The sequence below is a fragment of the Bactrocera oleae genome, chromosome 2 (assembly GCF_042242935.1).
Source record: "Bactrocera oleae isolate idBacOlea1 chromosome 2, idBacOlea1, whole genome shotgun sequence".
Taxonomy (NCBI): Eukaryota; Metazoa; Arthropoda; class Insecta; order Diptera; family Tephritidae; genus Bactrocera; species Bactrocera oleae.
This window is the reverse complement of record NC_091536.1, coordinates 80,717,695-80,743,988: the sequence shown is the minus strand read 5'-3', so window position 1 is coordinate 80,743,988 and position 26,294 is coordinate 80,717,695. Positions and strand designations below refer to the sequence as shown.

The 26,294-nt window shown below is 38.5% G+C and overlaps 2 protein-coding genes and 1 long non-coding RNA gene across 4 annotated transcripts; 1 reads left to right on the top strand and 2 right to left on the bottom strand.

Moving 5' to 3' along the window:
* The first annotated feature begins 737 nt into the window (after positions 1–737).
* On the top strand, positions 738–2,131 carry LOC138855802 (uncharacterized). Its single transcript, XR_011394921.1, has 2 exons — positions 738–1,424; positions 1,535–2,131. It is a non-coding gene; the product is annotated as an uncharacterized lncRNA (long non-coding RNA).
* Positions 1,430–12,681, bottom strand: LOC118682593 (uncharacterized). Of its 2 annotated transcripts, none has more exons than XM_070105820.1 (3): positions 10,556–12,681; positions 10,255–10,476; positions 1,430–1,948 (listed from the first exon to the last, which is right to left on the bottom strand). In XM_070105820.1, the coding sequence occupies exon 1, from the start codon at positions 12,319–12,321 to the stop codon at positions 10,720–10,722; it is 1,602 nt and encodes a 533-aa protein (XP_069961921.1). In that variant the 5' UTR covers positions 12,322–12,681; the 3' UTR covers positions 1,430–1,948; positions 10,255–10,476; positions 10,556–10,719. The 2 variants fall into 2 exon arrangements, with proteins under 2 accessions (XP_069961921.1, XP_069961920.1); XM_070105819.1 differs by having other exon boundaries at positions 10,568–12,681.
* A 6,590-nt stretch (positions 12,682–19,271) lies between these two features.
* krz (beta-arrestin protein kurtz) lies at positions 19,272–25,821 on the bottom strand. Its single transcript, XM_014241627.3, has 3 exons — positions 25,578–25,821; positions 24,890–25,522; positions 19,272–21,121 (listed from the first exon to the last, which is right to left on the bottom strand). The coding sequence occupies exons 2-3, from the start codon at positions 25,425–25,427 to the stop codon at positions 20,283–20,285; spliced, it is 1,377 nt and encodes a 458-aa protein (XP_014097102.3). The 5' UTR covers positions 25,428–25,522; positions 25,578–25,821; the 3' UTR covers positions 19,272–20,282.
* Between the last annotated feature and the right edge of the window lie 473 nt (positions 25,822–26,294).

Sequence of the window (26,294 nt, the reverse complement as noted above, 5' to 3'; positions counted from 1 at the left end):
GCTAAGGTATAATTAAATTATTGTATATTTGAGTAAGCTGTTTAATATAGTAAAAATATTATTATCGAAATTAATTTCGGCATTTTTTGCTATCAATATAGCCCGATTATAGAGCCAGTTTTGATTTAAGTAATTATTTTGTTTTTCTGGGAAAATACTGCCAATTAATTATTTTTTTCCGTGTACAATTGTGCTGAAATTATCTGGCAATTAGCCTAATCCGATTATAAATAGTATTTTGTTCATCTGTTAGTAATGGCTCATTCTTCGCGATAATTTTAGTTAAATTACATGGTCATATTGTTTCATCATTATACTCCTATATGCTTAATTAATTGACATAATTATCAATGTGGATAGCATAATCGTCTTCTTCATGATAAAATACGATTACGATTCGATACATTGTCGGGCCACCTGGTGGCGAGTTACGTCAATGGGGATAGCATTAAAACTTTCTCCGTGACAAAATACATATACATACCAAATTTCATAATGATCGGGCAAATAGTTTCTGAGTCTATCGATTTCATAATATACACATCCTGCTTTATATATATAGATAGATAATGACGAAAAAGCGGAGAAAGTAAGAATATAAAAGCAACGTTATCTTTCGAAAACCAGAAAATAATTAGAGCGGTCGCCTTGGTAGGCTTTTAGTTGACGTGGCTAAAGTAGGATGGTGATATATCCGTATATATGTAAATATATATATATAATATATTTAATATATATATGTATTATATATATAATATATTTGAAGTAAAATTTTATGTATATGTATGTACAAGATGTATGTAACACTAATTGAAAACTATTATTGAAAAGGTAAAACATTAATGAGTTACTGGGTGAAGAGCGCATCGCAGTAGAGGTATTCACTAAAATCTTATTAGCGACAAAGTCAAGTCAATGGCAGGCCCGCAGGAAATACCAATCAATTGCTCTGCAATTGACGCCGATTCGATACTCAAGCTTCATTACGTCATTAGCAGATGCCTCATATGCGTCTACACTTTACACTTCACAACAATGCCTTGACTGTCAATGGCAGAATTTGAAAAGCAACAGGCTTTATTCGCAGATCGTTTTACTTTCTTTCTGCCGACAGCAGTGTCTGAAGTCAATTCCCGTTGTGAGAAGCGCAATTAACACTCGCTCTAACTCTCCCGCCCACAATCAAACACAGCAACTTTGTCTGACTCTAAACGGCTTATCAGCCGTCGATTTGCCCGCAACTGCTCTGTCTTCGCTACTCTGTTTCTTTTCAGTTTTCTTCACCCAATCCGAAAGCTACCTCATCTAATTGGACTTCCGCATCCGCATAAGCATTGCTAAGATTACGCGAGGATTTCTTTTAAATGCGAACATTACCTACACCAAATTGCAGCGCCCGGACAGGACCCCACGTCGTCTAAGCAGTTAGTATATTTTATTTATATTTATTTTCTTATATTGACAGTCACCCTGTGTATTATTCCTGTACTATCACTCTCCGAGTTACATTTGTATAATATATATATATGTATAGAGCCTTTGCAGCTTCAGAAGCACGACCAATCTGACTCATTATCGTTCCAACTTTAAGTGCTTCATGGCTACTCTGGCGAACAGCAACAACGATATACTAACCAGAAGCCAGTTGTCAAGCCGTCTACGAAGAAGTGAAAGCAACCAAAAAGCAAAGCAAAGCTGTGTATGCAGTTGGGTATCGGGGTGTGCAGATCCTTTGCCGTCATCATACAACTCAGTAAGAAGCCGTGGCCAACAGCATGCTGAGGTGTTGAGTCACTTTTAATTGAAGTCAATTGCGCCATTGGTGGCGGTCATCAGCGTTCATCTCCGCTCGGGGATTGAGGCGCCTTTAAAGATAATCGCTTTGACTACTTTTCTTACAGTTGTGGCTTATTAGAGTTGAATATTTTTCTGTTTTTCTTAGACATTTCTGTAAATTAATAAATTTTTATCTTAATTATGTGAATTGTAACCATAAATAATTAAGGTATTAACTAGTTTTGTACTTTTTATTAAGCTTAAGCTCTAAAAGGTATTTAATGAAAATGAAGTAATGAAGAAAGATCATAAACACACTTTTTGGAAAATATAAATAAACTAGCTGTATCCGGCATGCCCGCGTCCCTTTTTATACCTCAACATGTTGCTACACAGTATAATAGTTTTGTTCACTTGACGGTTGTTTGTATCACCTAAAATTAATCGAGATATATATGGAGTTATATACATATACAAGTATAAACGATCAGGATGACGTGGCGAGCTCAAATCGAGGTGACAGTCTGTCCGTCTTATTGGAATCCTCGTTAAATCTATTTTTTATGAGCTACTTGACCAACTTCAACGAAATTAGGTTTATAACATTATTCTGACATTCCCATATTATGGTGCGGTTTCTTTATACGAGGTGTGTTCAAAGGAAAAGGTGAATTTTGATTTTTTGCGTGCTGTGTACATTCGGTTATCGATATTTTGTTTTTGTTGTAATCGGACACATATGTTTATCATGCGCTTGCATTAGGAGCCAATTTCGATTAGTAGTTTGTTTTTGACAACCGAAAAGGTTAGTCACTTTATTAGTATCGCTCAAGAGTTGTTGAATGACATCAACAACGATCCGGGTTTGCTCAAACGGGTGCCTTGGCTCCGTGCGACTTTTTCCTATTCCCGAAACTGAAAAAACCAGTGAAAGGAAAACGTTTTGCCACAATTGATATGATCAAGTTAGAACCGAAGAAAGAGCTGATGGCCATACCGAAAAACGCATTTCAGAAGTGCTTCGAAGATTGGAAAACGCGTTGGCAAAAGTGTATTATATCCGAGGGGGATTACTTTATAGGGAACTAAATATATATTGATGAATAAGAAGGTACATACGTTTCAAAAAAATTCAAAATTCACCGTTTCCTTTGAACACACCTCGTATATATACGTACATATACATATACCATAGATTGAAAAATCAATTGTGATTTTGCAAAAAAAGCCTCCGTTAGAACCTCCTGAAGGAATATTTGAATAACTGTGCAAATTTTCACGTCTTTCCGTGCTGTGGCTTCTGCTACGTTCTACGGGTACATAACGAAATAGCGGTTCTTTTTTATATACATATAAGATAAATGACCAACGATGAACTTTCAAAAAGAGAAGTAAATTTTATCTAACTTTATCGCCTGATTCATGAATCATGCTTTATCGTATGCTCAGATAATTAAACTCAAGAGTGGTAATATCAAACATCCTTGCTTTTGTGGATGTATATTCGACAATAATCTTTCTTAACAATTTTCGAGCTGGTGACCACCAATCTCAAAAAGCATTTTTAAAACTATTTTCTTTATGGATTCGATTTTAGATTAGTTGTTTTATCTTATGAACGTGGCCAGGAGGTCTATCATCAAATTCCGTCAAAGAAACACTCCCAACCTTCAAGCTTTTTTCGCCAAAAAGTAACACTTTTGATTTCCTTTGAATTCAAGATGAACAAATTGATTTTAAAACTACTCAATGAACGTTACACATAAACGAGTACGTGTAAGCTTTTCTCGAAGATGAAAGCTGCGCAAGTTTATTTAGTTTAACTAAACTGCAACGAAGCTTCTAACGGAATACCGTCAGTTGAGGACACTCACGATTATGTGGCCCAAAATGAATTTATGAAAAATCAAATTGTTTAAGCTTAACCTTGCTAGATTAAGTTAAAAAATTAATTGAACCTATTTTTCAAAACAGTTTAATATATAGGCGGCATAAATACTTCAACCAAAACATAATCGGTGATTTACGTATAATGATTTCGAAAGCAGGCAAAAAAATATGCAAACTTGCTCAAATCCGTACAGAGAATAAAGCTACTTAAGCTTTTCAAAAGTTTGTGCTAATCTTTGATCTTAGTAACTTTGGCTTTCATACTTATTATATTTTGCTGCTTGAATACATCAACTACACATAAGCACTTCCGAGAAATAGGAATATTGAAAAAGATATCACAAAAGAACACTCATTCGCACAAGTTTATATCCTTAAGAACACTTTGAGCCAGAAGATGTGAAGACCAATTCAACTTTGCATAGCCCATTGTGCTCGGGATAATATCAACTTGTTTGGCTTACTTCAAACCACCATAAGGCGCTTCAATATCTGATTGTCACCTGGCAGGCGAATTGTTCGCTCACCTCATGCCACGCCCACTTCAACTGCAGTCAAAGCCCGCATGAACAGTGCATTCACCCACACCCGCTATACAATTTTTACTTTTGTTTGTGCGCCGCCTGAGCAACTTGAACTAAATTAAGTTTTGATAATTCCTAATAATCTGCTGTGCAAAGTTTTCCCACAAAAATGTTCACAGTGCCCTTACTTTGTAAACTTCCTGGGCATTATACGCATACATCCGGCACAGGGATTAAGTGATTTGTATGTGCGTTGACGACAGAGACCAGTGCGTATGTGAAGCCACCCATTCCAGTGTCCATATCGCCGATGCTCAACTTGGTTTAAAGTGAACAATCGCCTTGTCAGTCTGTGGCTAAAGTTTGGCGCTAATGAATTGTTAAACAGTGTAAAGTAAATTGTAATATGTAGAGTCTCATTTAAGCGCTTATTGTTGTAAACTTTCATCTTTAATACAAAAGCGGCGGTTTGCCCAAAACCGCAAGTAGCAATGGACGCACGCAAATATGCAGTTATATAATATCAAAGTTCTAAATGTTTATATATAGTTTAATGTTCAAACATTACTATACTTTAATGATGTAATTTTTTACTAAAAAAATACTTAGAAAGAATATATACATATATACGATTTTAAGCACGAATTTATGGAATATACTTTATCGAGCTCTGCCAGTTAAATATTCACTAATTCTGTCATCGCCCGAAAACACTTGATGTATTCATGCTAACCCACGATATGCCGTTCTGAGAAAAGTGCGGTTAAATGATGATTATTATAATCACCTAAGGCTAAATTGTGTTTCTTGGTAGCCCGATTGAATTACTTGTTTTACAGTTTTAGAATTTCTCAAAAATCTTGAAGTTGATAGAAAGTAACGAATACAATTTATGGAAAATATGGAAATTTAAAACGTCCAAAAAGAAGAAATATTGCTATAAGAAACACTAATGGGTCGTGGTGTAAATTTAACTGAAGTAAAGCTCAAGCATTTCACGAATACCTGAAAGAGACTTTCAAGCCGCTTCCGCTCAACAGCCCTACAGATAAAGAAGAAGTTATGGAATTTCTAGATGTGTTCAGTTATTGAAAGATGCAATGTTATTCCTGAGAACCAATTTGGATTTAGAAAAAACGATGGAACTATCGAAATGTCACTGAGTTGTCAATGTTATAACTGATGCACTTGAAAAAACAAATACTGTTCAGGAGTATTTTTGGATATTCAACAGGCTTTTGATAGATTCTTGTCTTCTACATAATTTTTAATGCTGAAATTTGAGTGGTAGCAGCTAAAACAATGAGCGTTCAGATATTCATTCTATTGAAGCTCGGCTACCTCTAGGTAGTGTTCTTGGACCTGTCCTTTATATCATATTCACCTCTGATTTCCCAACCTCCGAAGAGGTTTTATTGGGTCTTTTGCAGATGGCATCTAGGGCTACATCACATATTCAACCTGAATTTGAGAGAAAAAAATCATGGATGAACAAGTAAGGAAGGGCTAAGTTCGGATGTAACCGAACATTTTATACTCTCGCAAAGTCAAATGGTATACTCGTTTGAGATTTCTTTGTGGATTGACTGATATTTTCGGTAGAAGGTCAACTATAGGCACTGGGGTCTACATATTTAGTACTTAGGGGCTTAAACAGTTTTGGTTCGATTTAGACAATTTTTGGCCGCAAGGTGGCATACTTTAATTGCATTATTCACGCAAAGTTTTACCCCGATATAATCATTGTTACCTGATTTGCATAGTGGAAAGTGAAAGAATCAGATGGGATTGAAAATGGTGTTACATGGGAAGTAAGCGTGGTTGTAGTCCGATTTCGCCCATTTTCGCATGAACATGAAAAGAACGTTATGCACCGAATTTGGTTGAAATCGGTTGAGCAGATCTCAAGATATGCGTTTTCACCTAAAAGTGGGCTGTGCCACGCCCACTGACTAAGTTTGAACGCGGTTCCTATAAAGCTAATTTATACCATCTCAGAGATAAAATTTAATGTCTCTGTCTTTTAACAGTACCGTTATATAGGAAGTGGGCGGAGTTGCCTCCCGATTTCAACTATTTTCACACCGTCAGTAGAAGTGCTAAAAACATTTGCTTCTAGTGAATTTTGTTATTATAGCCTTAGCGGTTTAGGAGATATGCACATTAAACCTATTAGAGGCGGGACCACGCCCACTTTTTAAAAAAAAGTTTTAACTGCAGATGCCCCTCCCTAATGTGATCCTGCAATACCAACCGTCTCACGGTACCAAGAAACATGTCTACCAAGTTTCATAAAGATATCTCAATTTTTACGCAAGTTAGAGCTTGCACGGACGGACGGACGGACGGACAGACAGTCACCCGGATTTCAACTCGTCTCTTCATCCTGATCATTTATATATATATAACCCTATATCTAACTCGATTAGTTTTAGGTGATACAAACAACCGTTAAGTGAACAAAACTATTATACTCTGTAGCAACAGGTTGCGAGAGTATAAAAATGGAATGTTATAGTGTATACTGACAAATCTGCTCGCGTAACATTTACTACCAGAAGAAAAGATTGCCCTCGTGTACGAGTATAGTTGCATATAAGTGGTAGCAACTAAAAGTAGCAGCAACTTAAAATTAAGACAAACAGAATGTATTGGTTTCTTGGTGCGAAGTCTGAACTAAGTCTTAAGAATAAAATTCGTTTATACAAAGTGATTTTTAAACCAGTGTGAACATATGGTATACAGCTGTGGGTCACGACTTCTAAATCAAATATAGAAATTTTTCAACGCTACCAGTCAAAGTCACTAAGAATGATTTTGAATGCGCCATGGTTTGTAACAAATGAAAATATACATAAAAATCTTCAAATTCGTTACATGACAGAGCTAGTAAAATATCTGATAAATACCTAAACTATAAACATTAGATTAGATTAGATAATGATTGAGGTATGCACCGCGACCTATGGTCTATTGTGCCCTCCCCTAAGTCACAGCGACTCATCTAACCCTAGCATATTGATGAACTCCAATATACTGCTAGGTGCCAATGAGGCGATGCGATCCCTGTTTATAAACATGGATCCCAGGGCTTGACTCTACGTCTGCAGACTGCTGTGCAGTCCATTAGTAGGTGTTCTGGGGTTTCCGACTCCATGTCGCAGAACCGGCAGTTTGCAGAGGAGACCAGGCCCATGTTAAATAAATGCTTGTTAAGCCTGCAATGTCCGGTGTAGAACGCGACTAGAATCCGAAATTTGCTCCTCAGGAGATTAATTACGGTTTTAAACCGTCTGAGGTTGTAACCCCCCATTAGCAACCTGGCATGGCGCATGCCTTGGAGATGTTGCCAGTGTCTCTCCCTGCCTGCTCTTTCCTCTTTACGGAGCAGCTCCCTAATGGTATGTGGACCAACCGCTACGCACGGTTCTGGTCCTACCATGTTTGTAGAGGCTGCAGAGCGGGCCAACTCGTCAGCAAGTTCATTTCCTGCTATACCCCTGTGACCAGGCACCCAGATGAGGTGCACTCTGTTGAGACTTGATATGCTGTTCAGCCGTTCTATACACTCCTGCACTAGTAGCGATTTGACCTCAAAAGCCGAGATCGCTTTAAGTTCTGCCTGACTATCGCTGAGTATGGCGATGTTCTTATTGCGGTAGTCGCGTTGGAGGTTTATTTCTACACACCGACTTATAGCATATACCTCCGCCTGGAATACCTATGCTAGGAAAACTTCCCATGGGGATGGAGAGCTTGGTGCGTGGTCCTGCGACCCCTGCGCCAATTCCCTCCGCTGTTTTCGAGCCGTCGGTGTACCACTTGATAGTACTGTTGTTTAGTAGTAGGTCCAGCGTGGAATCGTTCCATTCTGCCTTGCTACCAAGGGTGACCCTGAACTTCCTAGTGAAGCTTACTGTTTTGGTGATGCTGTCCCTTGGAAGAAGGGCCAGTGGCATTGCGTCACTTAAGGCCTTCATCTGCTGGGACGAGATTACCTTCCCTTTGCCAGACCCTTCTGCTGAAATTTGAAGCAAGGTCTGTTTGGCCGTCTGCTCGATCACTATATGTAGCGGTGTTAGCTCCAGCATTACTTCCAGTGCTGCGGTCGGACACGTACGCATCGCGCCCGACGCGCAGATACAGGCAAGTTGTTGCAGCCTCGATACTCGAAGTCCTACCAAGGTCTGCGCTGCTTTGGAACCCCAGGCCACCGCTCCATATGTTATGATCGGTCTAACAATCATGGTATACAGCCATCTGATAATCTTTGGGTTGCAGCCCCATGATTTCCCAGCAAGTCGATTGCATACCATGAGCGCTTTCATAGCTTTGGCTGCGGTTAGGTCCACATGCTGATTCCACCGTAGAGTGGAGTCCAGCGTGAGGCCCAGGTACTTTACCGTGCTGGCCATCTCCAGCTCCGTTCCACCTAGGGATAGGTTTCTGAGGCCTGGCAGCACCCTACGTCTGGTAAACGGTATGATTGTAGTTTTGGAGAGGTTGATGTTTAGGCCAACCCCACTACACCATTCCTTTGCCAGCCTTAATCCCCTTTGTACAATATCGCAGAGGGTGTCTGCGAATTTACCCCTAGCTAATATAACAATGTCATCCGCATATCCCTGACAGCGGATTCTGTTGCTCGTTAGCAGCTCGAGAAGATCGTGTACAACTAGGCTCCAAAGTAGGGGGATAGCACTCCACCCTGTGGGCAGCCTCTTGTTGTGCCAAGACGAATCTTCGTGTCGCCTACTGTGGTTTCGGCAATCCTGGTGCTCAGTATTGCTTCAATCCATCTGCGCACCGGCATCGCCACACCCCTTTTCTCCAGGGCCTTTGACACGCTCTCATGTGACGTATTGTCAAAGGCACCTTCGATGTCAAGGAAGGCGCATAACAGCACCTCACCCCCGTCCAACGAACTTCGGATCTCTGAGGTCAGCTGATACAGAGCAGTATTGGTTGATCTGCCTGCTCTGTAAGCATGCTGCGTCGCTTGTAGCGGTGCAGCTTTCAGCACCTTCGATCTTATTTCGTGATCTATGATCTTTTCCATGCTTTTCAGTAGGAAGGAAGTTAGACTTATTGGTCTAAAGGATTTCGCCAACGAATAGTCTTTCCTTCCTACCTTGGGTATGAAGATCACCTTTGCAGTGCGCCAAGGTTCTGGGATATACGCCAGCGCCAGGCTATCCCTCATCAGCCGAACATCATCCGCACCCGGAGACTTATATTTTTCGAAGGAGGCCACTGCCCACTTAATGGAGTCCGCAGTGAAGAGCTGTTTTGCGGCTGTCCAATCTAAGCGAGTTGGCTTTCGTTTGACCCTGGGTCGAATTAGGTCTTCTCGAATCGTTTCCGGGAAATGCGCACGTAGAAGGGCCGTGGCTCTTTCCTCCGCGCTGGACGTATAGGTCTTGCCCCTAGCCAGAGCCCTATGCAGCCTTGCAGCCTCTGGCGTTGAGGAGACGCTTTCACAGAAATTTCTGAAGCTCTTCTGCTTTGCTGACCTAATCTCCTTTTTGTAAGCAGTTAGGCCGCACCTATAGTTCTCCCAGTCCCCGGTACGCTTAGCCCTGTTAAATAGCTTGCGTACCGTTTTCCTTAGGTCTGAGAGCCTCCTTGACCACCAGGGACAACTGCGGTTCTTGGTGGTCGTCTTCAGGGGGCAGCTACTGTTGTATGCTTCCATAATGGACTGATTTAGCGCAGACAATCTGCTCTCCAGTCCGAAAGGCACTGCTGGCACTGCTGTCCAGCTGCCCCCTCATCTTGAGATTTATTTCATGCGTATCTCTAAAGGTGGCCCAGTCCGAGTTTTTGGGGATACGCCTGGGACTGAGTTGCTTAACCTCTACCCCTAGTGCGAATCTTATGATGCGGTTATCCGACATGGAGGGTTCCGATGACACTCTCCATTGCCCGATCAGCCCTGTCATGAGTTCGTTACCAAGAGTGATGTCAAGCACCTCCCTTCTTACACTGGTTATAAAGGTGGGTTCGCACCCCACGTTTACAATGCTTAAATTCCTACTTACTATAAATTCAAGTAAGGACTCACCCCGTGTATTGCAGTCTGTGCTGCCCCATTCAGTATGATGGGCGTTGGCGTCACATCCCATGACGAGGGGCAGGTTGTTCCTCCTGCAGTAATCCACGAGGTTCCCGACGGCCTCTGGGGGTGCTGTCAGCGTGTTTCCAGGAAAGTAGGCAGCTGCCAGGACGAAGTCCGCTCCATCGTTACTTTTTGCCTGCACAGCGACCAGGTCTTGTGTTAGGAACTCTGAAATACAAAAGTAATCAATATCGTTCCTAATTACTATACAGGTTCTGGGTCTCTCACTTGAGAGATCCCAGATTACCTTGCTATTCACCATTTTGAGGCCTCTGACCTCTCCTTTGTAGATCCATGGCTCCTGGATCAGTACAATGCCCAGACCATCCGCTGTAAACCTGCTCGCGATGACGGCCGAGGCCGACGCCACGTGATGCAGGTTCACCTGGGCAATTTCGATTTGTGGACCCGCTAGAGGATCGGTTCCATGAGGAGCTCCTCATCTTCACCGTCCTCCGCGTTACCACCCGCTAGGTCCCTGAGTCCCTCGAGAAGCTCTTGCGTGGAGGGTAGCGCCCCCCTTTGTTCGCCAGCCTTCTCCGTAGGGACCTTCACCCTGGTTCCAGCAGTTGCCGCCTGCTCCGCCGTGCTGGTGCCGGGATGAGTCGCAACCTCATCTACCAGCAACTTCTCCACCGCTTCATTTTCGGTGGCCGTCTTAGGCTTAAATGGCCTCAGGACCACCGAACTGAATCTGTAATTCAGTCGGAAGCTCGCTCTTCTGACGAATTTATACGATTCGTCATCGATGCAGAGATTAAGCCTCCACCCTGAATCCTCTATCTTGCTGGTGACTACTCTCCAGCCCGATATGCTAAGGCCCTCGTTCTGGTTTTGAATGAGCCCGAGAGCAAACTCATATGGCTTACCTGCGCACCTGGGGAGGAACACCGTCATGCTATGCATGGGCGGTATGTCTTCCCCCTTTTTTGCGCAGATAACGGGGCCCTTCCAGCCTTCCAGCTTGGGAGCGATCTCCCTTAGCCAGTCGGCAGACCTCTCATCCTTGCAGTCCACCTGCAACATGCCTCCTTTGAAATATACTCCATGGAATGAGGCTTTATATCCAGATCCCCTGAATATCTCTTCCATGAGTAGATCTTGGAGCACAGTGAGCTCCTCCGACCCCAGTGTCTCCGCCGGGTAGTTTAGAGGCAGCACAGCCATACGAATTCCTTTAAGAGCATCTGCATATCTGCGCTGTCCCTCCACCATTCGGGGGGGGTTTGGGGCGGAGTGGTTGCCTCCGGTCCCCTGTGTGCATTTCTGCCGCTTGGTGTTTGGTTGCTCCTGTGGCGTTAGCTGCCCACTCTGGCGTTTTGCGGCTTGGGTGGTCGAAGGCGCTGCCCTTTCGCAACCCCGCCTTGCGGCCTGAGTTGCGTTAACCGGGCGTTGGCTTCGATTTCCGCTGCTGTTTTTGCTGCTAGCCGCGGTATTGCCACCCTTCCGCTTCTCCGAGGCAGGGGAGACATTGTTTCCTCTCACCCTGTTACGCGCCAACTTTTCGGCTTCCTCCGGAGTCTTCCCCTCCTGGAGGTGCCTGAGGTACCATTTGAGGCTGGCCCCGCTCATGCCTCTCCTCCTGGGATCGTCCTGTCCGCCTGGACTCCCATTTGGTGGTAGAGGGGGTAGTCTGCCTCCCCTCTTCCGCTTCCGTTTGCGAACCCCCTCGGTAGATGCCCGTTCCGAGTCGCTCGAGTCCGAGCAGGTGATCCTGCACGGAGAAGCCTCTTTGGGGTTCGCTTTTTCAGCGCCAGCCGCAGTCAATTTCACCTGCTGAGCGGCGCTGCACGAGGGCATGTCGTCGTCGTCATCCCTTGCATGCTCCTCGAACAGCGCTCGCTCTTCTGGCGAAAGGGCGTCCAGGAAGCTAAACTTCTGTTTAGCCCCTGAAACTCCCTTACCTGCACCGGCGCTGGTTTTGTTGGCCTTGTCCTTGTCCGTTTGCTGATGTTGTTGCCTTTTTGTGTCCATTTTTGTGTTGTTGTTTGTTTTTTGTTTTTTGTGGTCCATCTTTTCCTTACGACCTTAGGCTCGACATGGCAAGCCGTCCGGTCAACGTTTTGTGAGGGGAACGCGAAAGTCCACCGCGCCAGAGCCCCATGACGCGGTAAGGCCACCGTTACTTCCCAATGCGGCCCGGTGTTGGGAAGGCTCCGTTAGAATACAGCCGAATTTACCTCCTGGCTGCAAATCATCCAATGGGCACGGGAGTCGCATAACACCCTGGATTAGGAGGTGGCAGCTCTTGGTTGTCGCACGCATGCGGCTTCGGACAACCCGCGTGAGAGGTGCTAGGCAGCACTTCTCACATTGGTTGGGAGATGCCGAGAATGCCTTGCGACCTAAGCCCCTGCACCACGTCAAGGTGCCTGCCATTCGCAGGAGGAAAAACTATAAACATACTAATCACAGTAATGCTCTTGCAGTTTGTTTATTTAATATTAATAATATTTAAGAAACTCCACTACTCAAAAGTTATCAAATTCTAGATGTGCCCTTTAGAAATTAGGAATGTACACCAGTTAAGATATATGTTTCTATATATTGAAAAATCGATTTCAATGAAATAATGATTGATATTTCTTGTTATAAATAATTACGTCCTCAATTTTGTTGAATGTTATTAAGACAGATTGCAAATAAAATAAATACCATAAAAAAAATAAAATAATGATTATGACTAATCGGTAAAGCCGGTCGTTGTAAAGAGTAGTGAATTGAAAGCTTACCACTCAGAGTATAGTTGATCAAAATTAGGCCAAAGCGAATTCTGAATGTATAAGAAACTTTTTGGCCCTTAGAGACGTACGATAAAGTCTGCTAGTGTATTTTTCTACATGAACAAGAAAAAACTTTAACTTCGGCTGTACCGGAGCTGCATTCTAATAGCAACTATATGAATGTAAACGGCCAACTGTTTGCTAGTTCATTCTAGCCGGTTTGATTAATGTAAACAACCTTCAAGTTGAATAAAGGTTACTTAATAAAGAATACAAATTTTGTAAAAATCTTTTTCATGATTCGTTGCCGATTTGAACAATATGTTCTGAGATTGTGGCATTGTGTTGGACAATAATCTATGCCAAATTTTTTGAGGATATATTGTCAAATAAAAAAATTTACCATACTTGTGTAAGAATTTCGAATACTTAGAATTTCCAAATTTCATAAATTTTTGCAATTTTCCCTCAATTGTCTACAACAAGCCCGAATAAACCACAATTTGTATTTGATTCGTCAACGCACCGTAATTGCGTACTCTTCACTGCCAGTTGTGGCATCGATTTGCTGTTTTAGAAACGGACATTCTCCCGTGTCATGCAAATTATTTCATTTTGCTTCATTCTGTGCAATTCCTCTTTCAAATCCAAAAATAGTTGCAAATTGTCTGCATATTTGCCATAGAAGAGATTACTCATATACAGTGTGTTATGGGTCATCGATTAACAGTTGCAGATTGTTTTTCTTTTTGTATTGCCGGAATATGCCACTAAAAGGTATGACGTTTGACCTTAAAGCTTTGGAACCACCCTATACATAACAGTAAACTACTATTTCCAAATTCGAAAAAACAAGAAATTATGGTATTTCGAGCGTCTTCTCACATACATACATATGTATAATTCTTTCATGAACAAGCATTCAATTTTACAGTTATATGCCTTTTCCAGCTTTCGCATTCTAACTCCCACGCCCGCAGCATTTGCTTGCATCCAATTGCATTTTCGAACACATTTATACTTAAGTAAGTACATATGCGTATAACTGTGTGTAAATCAAGCTGTAAATTCCCAAAATTCAAGGCTATAAAATCTAAGTGAGCAACAATTCTAAAAGCTTAATCGATTTCGGTATTCATATTTGCTCATTCACGCATTTTTCAATTGTTCCAACTGTTCTTCTGTTACTAGCAACCGGCCGCCGGTCATTTGGGAAATACAATGGAATTGCAAACGAACTGGCAACATTTACTCTTTACTTTTTATTTTTACTTTACAGCACGAGTATTTCCTTAGGCCCTTTCAATTGTGCTTTTTTCTGCGTTGCTCACTTCCTTTCGGGCTGTTGCATTCTGCATATCCACCCTTTGTGGCCATGCTTCGAAATATTTGGCAGTTAAAAATCCTTCTGTGTAAACTTGAATTTATTTAGTTTGTACTTTTGTATGTTTGGAATTTTAATAATTTATAGGTAAAATCATTTTATGAAAAATTAATGATGAAGATGAATTCAAATATAGTACTGATTACTAGGGATCTATTTAATCGCAACCCCAGAGGGTTCGAAAAATTAATCGTATACGCGAGTATTTAATACTAACTTACGTGGGACCACTGTAATGTTTTTCAGACAGAAGCGGCTGCTGTCAAGGTGGCGGTAAACATACTGCTACGGAGTGCAGCCTCTTTCAGGGAGGTGAACATTCACTCCGACAGCAGAGCGGCAATACCAACGCTCAACGCTATTCAAGGAGTGTCTGTCCTCACTAGAAATAGCATTAAGCTACTTCATCATCAGGGTCGTTTGGGTGCCTGGTCACAGCGGAATCGCTAACAACTCCAAAGCCGATGAGCTTCCCATCGGAATGAGACCGCGTTGGATCACCATTGGCTTCTTGCGTTCTAGCACTGAACCAATAGATCTCGCGTGCGCTTAGCAGCCTCTATTCGACGGCCAGGTCCTGTGCGACTGCGAGATGTAATAGGCATTCATGATGTAAGGCTTAAAATCTTGTCGGACGCTAGTTGTCAAAGTTGTATGGAGAAGGGTGAGGTGTTAACATACAAGCCCTGTCTCCTTCATTGGCCAGCCTTTGCCGGACTGAGACTGAAACATCTCGGTAATCTTACCTTCGGCGAACCAGAAGACATAGCCGAACCTATTATTAGCTTTCTCAATAATTGTGTGATAGTTTCAAAGCGCTTTGTCGATCTGTAAGAGTCTTATGATCCAGTATTTAGGAGTTTTAGGCAATACAACGGACCGGCGTTCTAAGCGGTCCAAGTGAGATCCCTCTTGGCATCAACCTCTTAACCTAACCTAACCTAGTCCTATTAATAAAACTGCGTGATTAAGAGACACACCTAGGATAGTATATACGCTCAAAAATAACATAATACAATTTTAAATGTATATTTCAAATATTTTTCAGCCTTTTATAGTCAATGTAGGCAATCAATTTATCTTTAAACACGCTTTTTTGAAAGAGAATTTTTAGAATTTGCAACAGTAATTACTCGGATGATGCGATCACAATCATTCTTTTTCCGTATGTTCGGTAGATGTGCAGTTCTTCAGTTTTTTGATCTAATCAGAAGTCGAATTTTGGCACGCCAAAAATTATATAAATTTAATAAAAATCAACTTTTTTTAACTTCCCCCTTGTTCTCAATTTCTGATTTTTTCAACGGTAGGTCGTTGTACAGACATTATCTTCTAGTGAGAATATTTTTTTGGTTTCATCCACGCAGTGACCGGTATCACTGCAGTAGTGGATGACCTTCCTTTTAGCGCCTTCGAAAATCGCGTGAAACTCAAAAAATATTTAATTTTTTTCTTTAAAGATATTAATGTGTATTGCAAAAATATGTATAAGTATAATTTTAGAACCATTGATATAATCGTTTCCTTTTGTGAAATTCCCTCTGTTTAAACTGTCACACTAAGTGGGTCCCGTAAACCTCAATCAGCCAAAGTGATTTAGGCACAACCGATTAAGCTTCTAACATGCTTCGTCTAAGATATAGCATTTGAATACCGGGCTAGTGGATTGTATCGACGAATAGATCTCGTCTTCTATATAAATGGCATACCCGAACAAGAATTCCCAGATTATCAAAAGAACTTAATTTCGTATTTCACCGCAGTGGACTGGAGACAGAGTTGGAGTTTGAAGAACAGTGAAAGAATCCACTAACACGTAAAACATATCTAGCTATAAATCATAAATCGGTCTCAGTCAAACCGTTAGCAATAGCACAAGGGAGCGCAAAGCAAGCATCATGCTAACTAACTACGGTCGGTTCTGCAATTGTCAACACAGCTCCGCTCCATTTGACCGAACTCGTCTACTACCAGAGGTTTTGTAGGCACAATGTGTGTAAATTCATGGATTTCTATCACTTTGATGCAGTCGTGAGTCAATATGGAAAAACTATAAAATAGTAGGAAAAGTATATTACAACAACAAAGCGTACACAAGACGACTCATGTCAAAAAGCTTTACTAAGCGTCCTTTTTGAAGCTTTCAAATTCACTTCATACAGTAAACACAAAAATATTTGAATAATTTATGAATTTTATTTTCTTATTTATATTATTCACGACTTCTTTAGTTTAGTAATGATTTCACTGAAACATCGATATCATTTGGGGTACTAATATAGTATTCAGTACTTAGTACGTAGATTATTTATTTTTCAATTTTTACAGATACATATCGATTTGTTGAATGTATGTATGTATGTATGTATGTACGTGTGTGTGTGAATGTTTATTTGTAGAAACAGCTATTGGCTTAAAGGACTTTAGTTGTTTGCCTATTTTTTGTTGGGAAATTTGTGACAACATTGCAGCTACTAAGAGATATCGGTGTAGACAGTTCGTACTTTCAATGCATGTAAAAAGGTATGTGTGCAGTCGATACACATATATGTATATGTGTGTGTGTGTCTGTATATTGCTGCATAATCTCAATGCATTTGTATGCATTTATGTATGTATATATGTATGTAGGTATGTATATAAAACTTCATTGTATTACAATTCTTTAAAACAATTACAATATTTCATTTACTTAATATTTCGTTAATTAGCGCTACTAACTACACACACTTGACGTTTGCTATTACAATAGATAATTCATTTATTAGTACAATATATGTTATTATTATTATTTATTTATTCAATATTGTGTTTATTTCTTTCATTCTTTAAATTCATTTCATGGCCACGCTCGTGGGAATGTGCGACTTAGCCGCTTTGTGACGACGTTCTTTTTGGTTTGTTTAACTTTTGTAAGCAATTCAATCTATTGCATTCCCAATGTATGTATGAATATGCTACTTTTTTCTTTTTTTTTAGTATGTATGTATGTATATATGTATGTTTGCTTAATTTTTATACTAAAAAGCTGTTGTTGCCGGTAGGTCTTATTTTTCATTATAAAATCAGTATTTAAAAAGTTGTTGCAATATTGTTTTTATGTTTTGGTTTCTGGCATCGTTCGTAACCGCGCCACTGATTTATTTTCAAATAATTACTTTTGAGTGGACTTTCCGCAAGGAAATTGCTTTTCGCAGCGATAAGCGAGGTGTGTCAATTTTGAATAATAAAAGTGATTTAAAATTAAATTGAGTTTCTATCCGAATAGTTTAAAAACAGCTTCAGATTTTGCTGGCGGAAAGTTTGTGCTTTGAACCGCATTTATGTAAAGTTTTAAAATGAAAATGTAATTCTTGCAGAGCAAAGAAGTACATAATTCCAAAATTCTTGTTTTACAAAATTGTCTGCCATTGATAACCAGAATCTTAAAACGTATTTTATAATACAAATCTTGCCAATACATACAAAATAATATATAAATGTACTTAATAGAGCATACACTTTTATATGGGAGTACTCGTATATGTAAATATATGTTGTGTAGAACTTCTTTCCAATGCCAAAAGTTATAACAGCTATTACAGCGTTATTAAAATACTAAATATTTAATTTTCTTTTGGGCACACATATTCGTAAATTTTTGTTTCGACTTTTTTATAGCAACAAATTTATTTAACAAGAATAAACTGTGGCCAACTAAACCTAAAATATTTTTTACAGTTTTGAGCAAATATTTGTGGAAACATTTGGTTATCCATGCTACTAGAAAATATGAAGCTTATAAATTATTGTTAAAATACACATAGGTTTCACTATACAGTAGAGTGTACAGGAACAAAGCTTTATTTTTTCGTTCATCTGTTTACTGGATATCCAAACGTAAAACACATTCTTACTAAACAAATATTTATAATTTATCCAAATACTATGAAAAATACATAATTATCAACCTTAAATCAAACACTTATGTAATTCCACACTTAAATAACAAAAATATGTATGTCGCTTTTTTACTTGAAAAGTAGAATAACACAAAAACACTACAAGTGGAAAAAATCTTGTCTTAAACTCTTTTAGAAAGTATACTAATTATAATGATCCATCAAGAAGAGGCTCAACCGATTATTATGTGTTAATGGCAGGTATGAAAAGTTGTTACGTTCACAACTAGCAATTTGTAAGTTCATTTGTTTCATAGTAAGTTCATTTGTATAAAAAGTATGTGAAAATTAATAATATTTAAATTTATATTTTTAAAGCATAATTGAATCTCGTTATTTGAAAGATCACTTTAAAAAAAAATGTCAAACTAGAAGTAAATATTCCGCAGCTAATAAAGTTTTCTGTCAGATAATTTTAATATAATAAAATCAAAGTAATAAAAATTTTAAAATAATAAATATTAATTGTCAACATATTACCAAAGTAGAATTACTTATAAATTGTCCAAAACCTACCTACTACAAACTTTTGAGGTTTTCAACAGCACCAAACAAGCTAGCCAAAACCTGAGCCTTTAGATCACTAACATTGCTAATTTAGGTTAATATTTTTAGGAAAGTAAAAACATATATTTTATGTGATTACACGTAACTATTGAATAGACCATATGTTTCAGTTCCAAACACACAATGGCAAGTAATGAATATTTTTAAGTTCAACTGTTCGACAATAAACGCTTTCTAAACCAATTAAAAAATGAAATGTGCATCGGATTTTGAGATTTCACCATTCGCAGGAGTTTGTGCTAATTATTTATTATTGCACAATATGCTTAAAAATTTATTCGCCTGTTAATAGTTTCGAAAATGGCGAATGCGATGGCAAACAAAAAAACAAATTAGAAACTACAGGAATGTGTGTATATTGCGTATGCAATGCGTTGTGACATAAAAATCAAATATTTATTTTACAATTTTGAAGCATACATTTTGATTAGCGCCAACTTTCCAGCCACATATGTATATGTAATATAAATACTTTTTTCGGTTCTCTTATGCCTGTGTATATGTATGTGTATATTCAAATGCAGCTTGTTTCTATCGGTTTAATTCTTTAATTTTCTCCATTTCTCGCTTAATCCTTCAACAGGTATACAATTATTATTTTTTTTTTTACAATTAAAGCTTATATTGTTGCTGTGGCATATATCAACAACATCAATATGTACTACCTTTGATATCAACATAAATAAATATATTTAAAAGCCGTTAAAAAAAAGGATTCTTTTATAAAATTGCAAACCTTGTAGCTCATATAAAAAATAAACTTGAATATGTTTGTATTTTTATGCATATATGCATGCATGTAATAGCTCTAAAATAAAATTCCATAAAATTATAAAAAGTTAAAAAGTAGTAAATACATTTAAAATGCATATTTTCTCATTTTGCGCGATGACAGTTTCGATTTTCGTTATTTTCCTACACGACTCCTAACCTCAATTATTCAAAATTTGCGAATGTCTTAGTTCAGTATCAGCAGTAGTAACAATTTAGCATTCAATATCATTCGATTAACTTTTCAACTAGGGATGTTAAACATCCTTTTTGCACAATTATTACTCTTTCAACTTACTAAATACTAAACTTAGTTACTAACAAGTGTTCAATCGAATTCCACAACTTTACAAAATAATTTCTACTTGGCAAACGACTCATATATATACAAATCAAAAAAGTATAAATGAAAAATAATTAACTTGGCAAATATAGGGATACAAATTTGAAAAATGCAGACATAATTTCGCACTTTTCAACACATATATGGGTAATTTTGCGCATACCGATCCAATTAATATGATACTTTTAAGCATTCTAAATGATCAATGTAGGCTCAACGCAGCGCCACGACGCTAGGTCTTTTGTCTAGGCCTCAGTTTCAGCGCCCTTTAGCCGGAGCCGTGCGAAATCTTCAAAGATAATGTCATCGTCTTGTGAATCATCTTCGTCTAATTGTATTAAATTGGTTGTGGGCACCTCAGCTTGTTGCGCTTCGTCCACGCCATTGCCACCATTACCACATTCCAATGATAATGCACCATCACGTATGCTCTGGCGTGGCGACTTATCCATTAATAGTGGATTATCTTCCTCTTCCGGTTTTGGATGCATCAATGTAAATGGCAATTCAGCTACCAAATCATTGCCCATTAACGCTCCACTGATGAGCAGTTTAACTTTCACCTTATAGTGTACAATGATACCAAGACTTTCGCGTTGTGCCGGATTCGTTATGAGCGTGCTGGACGCCAAATTTGTATCCTCGTGCTTCAACTGGCCGTCGAGCGCGAGTCCCCACTTGTCCTTGTTGTCGGCAAGCAGTGGACACAGTTCAAACACTTTCGAGAGCGTAAAACCGGGCAGCACCTGACAACCATCCTCCGATTCGGTTTCCGCCACCACCGACTTATACTGCGCCGTCGAGAAAAGGCAAATGTCGGCGAATTGACGCACACAAACTTTAATCTTCTTTACGTTGCGATTCGAATTATTGGCTATATGCACATTGACGGAAATTTTTTCACCATGATGATATAACTCCTTGTCCAAACTGGCTTCTAGGTGGATTTTATTCGGTTTCAACAAAAACTCTTTGCTCACTTCGATGGATGGCTGTTCGCCCACCTTGGACGGTGCGTACATAACCTTACGTATGGTCAAACGGACAGAGTTGCGCTTATGCGGTTTATCATCGATGTGTTCGCCTGTGAAAAGTTAATTGCATTATTATTATTGTTGTCAGCTGCTTGCATTCCAAAAACAAACTCAACTTAAAGGCAGCGTGTGTAATTAAAAAAAAGAATTTTAAATATAGCCTTGCCATAAATTCGGTTACAAAGTTAACAATGCGCACACCGAAGACTTTACATAAGTGTGAAAGTGCAAGTGAAATTTATTTATTCATTCGAAAAAATTATACAAAAAACTTAATATTTCGAAAAAGTTTATTTGCCGCACTATTGATCGTTCCACTCAAATTTCTACAATTGATGACAGAAAGTGAAGTGGTCGTACTCACGTAGCTCAAACCAATTCAGCCATAAAAACTATTCACGCACGCATTCGCAGAAATCTCCTTAGATATATATAGGTATAATAGTGTCAAAGGAAATAAGTAGATATATCAACCAGATCAATGCTAAGATTTATTCAAGGTGATCGGCATGACTAAAAACTTACCGATTCATACAGGGTTAAATCGCCGAAATAACAGCTCTTGATCGAATACAATCCGGATCAATTGCGGTAACGTAAAACCGGCTGTTGCGGGAATCAACCGGCTGGAATCGGAATTCGGCATGACGCCTTACCGTCGGTCAACTTGACATCTTCTGACAACGCGATTAAAGCAAATTAGGCTCAACATATGCAAACGGCTTTTTCAGTGGCACGCGGTCCATGGTCATGAACGTATTCTTTGTACAGATGAAAAACTTTTCGATGCTGAAGAAGTGCCGTAAAGGTGCGTTGCCGTACTCGCAAATAAACGTTTTGCAACAAAATTCTAACTTATATGCATTTTTCAATTATAATAGATAGATAGATAGATAATGATTGAGGTATGCACCGCGACCTATGGTCTATTGTGCCCTCCCCTAAGTCACAGCGACTCATCTAGCCCCAGCATATTGATGAACTCCAAAGTGAGGCGATGCGATCCATGTTTGGAAACATGGATCCCAGGGCCTTAACTCTACGTCTGCAGACTGCTGTGCAGTCCACTAGTAGGTGTTCTGGGGTTTCCGACTCCATGTCGCAGAACCGGCAGTTTGCAGAGGAGATTATAATAGTCTACTATTTACGATTTTTGGTTCCATAATTCTATTTTATTGTCAATTGAAATTCCTTACAGTTCCTTTAAAAATTATCTGCTGATAATACTTAAATTTTTTTTAACAATAAAAAATAATTGTTTCCTCTGCAGAACTGTGATAACACTTTTTTTTTGCAAATAGTTGAGAAAAACATTTTGAATCTCTAAAAAAAAACCAAAAAAAAACAAAAAATACACTTAACGAAATCATCTAACATGCGCTTCCCAAACATGAATTATTTAACAATTAAAGCATGATTTCTGAGTTTTTAGCAAATAAATACAACAAGCGAAAAACAAGTGTTGAATGAGAACCTAATTTAGCATTAAACAAGAACGAACGTTAAAGTCGATTGCACCGAAGTTATAATACCCTTCACAAATGAATAAGTTTTCACATAAGAACTTGATTTTGATCGGCTAGTTTGTATGCGAGCTACTATATGCTATAGTGGTCCGATCTGCACAATTTGTTCGGAGATTGCACCGTTCCGTTTGACAAATTTCGTGAAGATATCTTGTCAAATAAAAAAAGGGTTATCTCAAAAACTGAAGTTCTAGTTCGCCCAAATATAGACAAATTGACAGACAGACAGACGGGCATGGCTAAATCGACTCAGCATGTCACGCTGATCAATTATATATATTTTTTATGTCCCCGACGTTTCCTTCGAAATGTTACAAGCTGTGTGTTCCTGTTTAGGGTATAAAAATAACATACTCTTTAATGAACGCAAGCACACACACGCATACATATACAACAGTATATATGTAGATGCCTATGTACATTTATACGTACAATTTCTATTGAGCTCCAGCAGTCGAATGCTAAATATGTTTCTGAAATTTACTCATTAAAATTTCTGTTTAATTTCAGTGAATAGTAATTTATAGGCAAGTCAATTTACGTCAATGTTAGACATGTGTAGACTCGAAGTAAGGGGGTAAAGAAATAAACAAAATTCACTTTTATTTACTATACATGCATACAGACATACAAACAATCATACATATACAGATGTATTGCTTTTATGGCAACACAAACACATGTCACATATGTATACATATACTTATATGTATGTACATTGTGTGTGAGAAACGTCTATTTAAGTTCAAAAATTGCTATATACATACGCGATTTCGTTTCTGTTAACAAGTTTATATTAAAATCAGTTGCAAAAAGGTGGCAATATAAAATTGTTGTGTAGCAAATTTATTTATGCAACTTTCTGAAGCCAAAATTTTTTAGAACCATTTATGTTTCATTATCCTGACCTATTAAAATTTCTTATTCGAAAATCCACACAAAAATGCAATTTTTTTTTTTTTAGCTCTTTGCACTTTCGCGAGGGTGTGCGGGTTTGTTTTACATTTTCCATTTCTTTTGAAACCACGACTAAATATTTTTATTTATAAAAATGACATATCCAGTTTTTACTGATTTATTTCGAATTTGGCACTTTGGATATTTTGCAATAATTATATGAATCAGTTTTATATGTATAGACGTATATACATACATATGCATGTACCTAGGCATATACATACATATGTACATTGTAGAAGTTAATTATTGCAGAATAATTAACTGAAATGCTTGCCGACAGAGCAAAAACAACAGATATGTAGAAGTGCGATTAAGAAAAATAAACAAAAAAGCAATGGCAAATGCGAAAACATAATAAAAATCAACACAATTGTATTTTATTATGTTCACAATGGCATACCATGCCACAGGCATAGATAACCAATACTGCGCGCGTAAATCTCAAAGGCTTTGCTGTTTAAGAAATATATACAATATATGTATATGTTACACACATATATACATATGTACAAAGTGTACGAATGTAGTTTGCGATCGAAGCGATATCGTTTTGCAATGAAACCCCAATAACCAAAACGGCCAATGGCAACAGCTAACAATGCAATAAATTATAGGCATTAGATCGATGATTCATTCGCAATAAATGAAGCTTACTTTGAATTTCACATCTATTACATGAAGCCGGTTACGCGAAGTTATTTAAGGGAGAAAATATTTTAAATGTTTATATTTGATAACTGTCGTACTAGAAAAACTATTCTTAAATAAAATTATTGCCACATCTTTATTATATCACAAAAAAATGTGTGCTATTTTTGTTAACATACCAGATATGTCATTATACATATAACATTTTTGCTTTAAACGAATCAATTAGTTTACGCTACCTATAACCGTTTTAACCCCTATACGTCATGACTTTAAATGGTCTGCATCCACTTGCGCACCAATTATAACTGCGCACATATAATGCTCGGTTGCGTTGTCGAGATATGGGCCATATTTATAAAGCGAGAAAAAACCAAAGCAAGCATGTATAATTGAATTATTGTGTTCATTGTCATGAAATTATTATCGACGAGATTAATTAACCTCACTATGACATGGGTTATTGTACAGTAGCCACAACTACCAAAAAAAAAATAAAAAATTTAGTGGCGAAGGTAGGCGAAATGAATGAATTTGACTTTGAAAATGACCGGAATTTACTAATGTATTACCAAGTCCTTAAAAAAAATATTACAACTGTAACAGAGATCAAATAAAAATATTAACTTAAAGTAAAAAGGTTCACTACTCTGCACTACAATTACCACTTTATTATTTACTCACCAACAAAAGCTTTTAGTTCGTAGTCCACGCCACAAGATTTGCCCGTGTCCCCAGGAGCTGGTTGAAGCGACACTGATGCCGGACAATACGGAGGAACTTCAAAGTAAAAAGGATATGCATTTGGTCCCAATTTTTTTATAAGCCGCTCTTGTAATCTAGTTAATGGCCGCTCATTTTGTTGTGGCGGATATATTTGTTCATGCGCTAGATACAAATCTTTGCGAAAGGTCAGGCCAAGTACATCCAAATCTTCTCGACCATACCGAAACGCGGCAAGAACTTGTCCAAAAACTTTGCGGTCTTTAACATACTCTGGATCGATGAAAACTACACCATCGATTGGATCCACATGTGTAACGTGATCGACGAAATCGCGCTTTCCTAGGTACACTGTGACCTTACCATTGGATGAACTCTTTTTAAATACTCTTGTAGCTTGGCGCCGCGAACTCGCATCAGCATCTCCACCACCACCTCCAGCCTCATCTGAAGAGGGTGTGGCAGTAGTTGCGGCTCCACTGGTGGAAAGGGTATTCATCGGTGTATATATTTTTATTGAAACAGCCTCTATTCACTGGATCGTTATAGGTGGTTACGCTTGCTTTATCAAATTGCTTTTATTGTTGCATCTAACTGCAGATGACACGATGATAGTATGGTGGTATATTCCTAGAAATATCACATTTACCTTTTTAATCGTTTCGTGTTTGCATTAAATATTTCCAAAATTGTATATTCTCATCTCCTAGTTCCGTTCTTGTTCGGTATTTATTCTATATTGTGTCTCAATGCACTTTTATAATATATCAATTTTGTCTACAAATTTTTCCTCCAATTAGCTCGTCCTCATTCTTTTTATATTTTTTAAACGATCAGAAATTAACTAACGACGACGACCAACCCAAAATATTCAGCAAAAAATTGACACGAAGGAAACGTCACTCGAAATGTGTATACCGTACAGTGTTGCACGATTAGAGGGAAAAAGCCGATAACATCTCTTTTTCATTTGCCTTAATTATTTTAATTAGTTATTAAAAAATTATAGTAAAAAAATTATTTATACGTATCCCCATAACCTAGAATATAAAAATTATACCAAAAATAATGAATGTAGAAGTTAAAATTTATATTTATAAAAATATTAAAACAAATCTTAGAATACAACACTGACAAAAAACGTCACAAATTGGTTTGTAAGTGCCGTTTCAGACAGGGACTCAAAAGAGTCTCATACCAGTTTATTGTGGGCGAGGGGACGACGAGGAAAGACGAAGGGACCGTGCCACTCGTGTTCGGGTGGCACGCTTTGTGTTCTTGTTCGTAACAGCTCGCTGCTACCCTTTTCAGCATTCCTTTTCACTTTCAAATTCTTTGAATGGTTGCAAGAGCGCTCGGTTTCAAA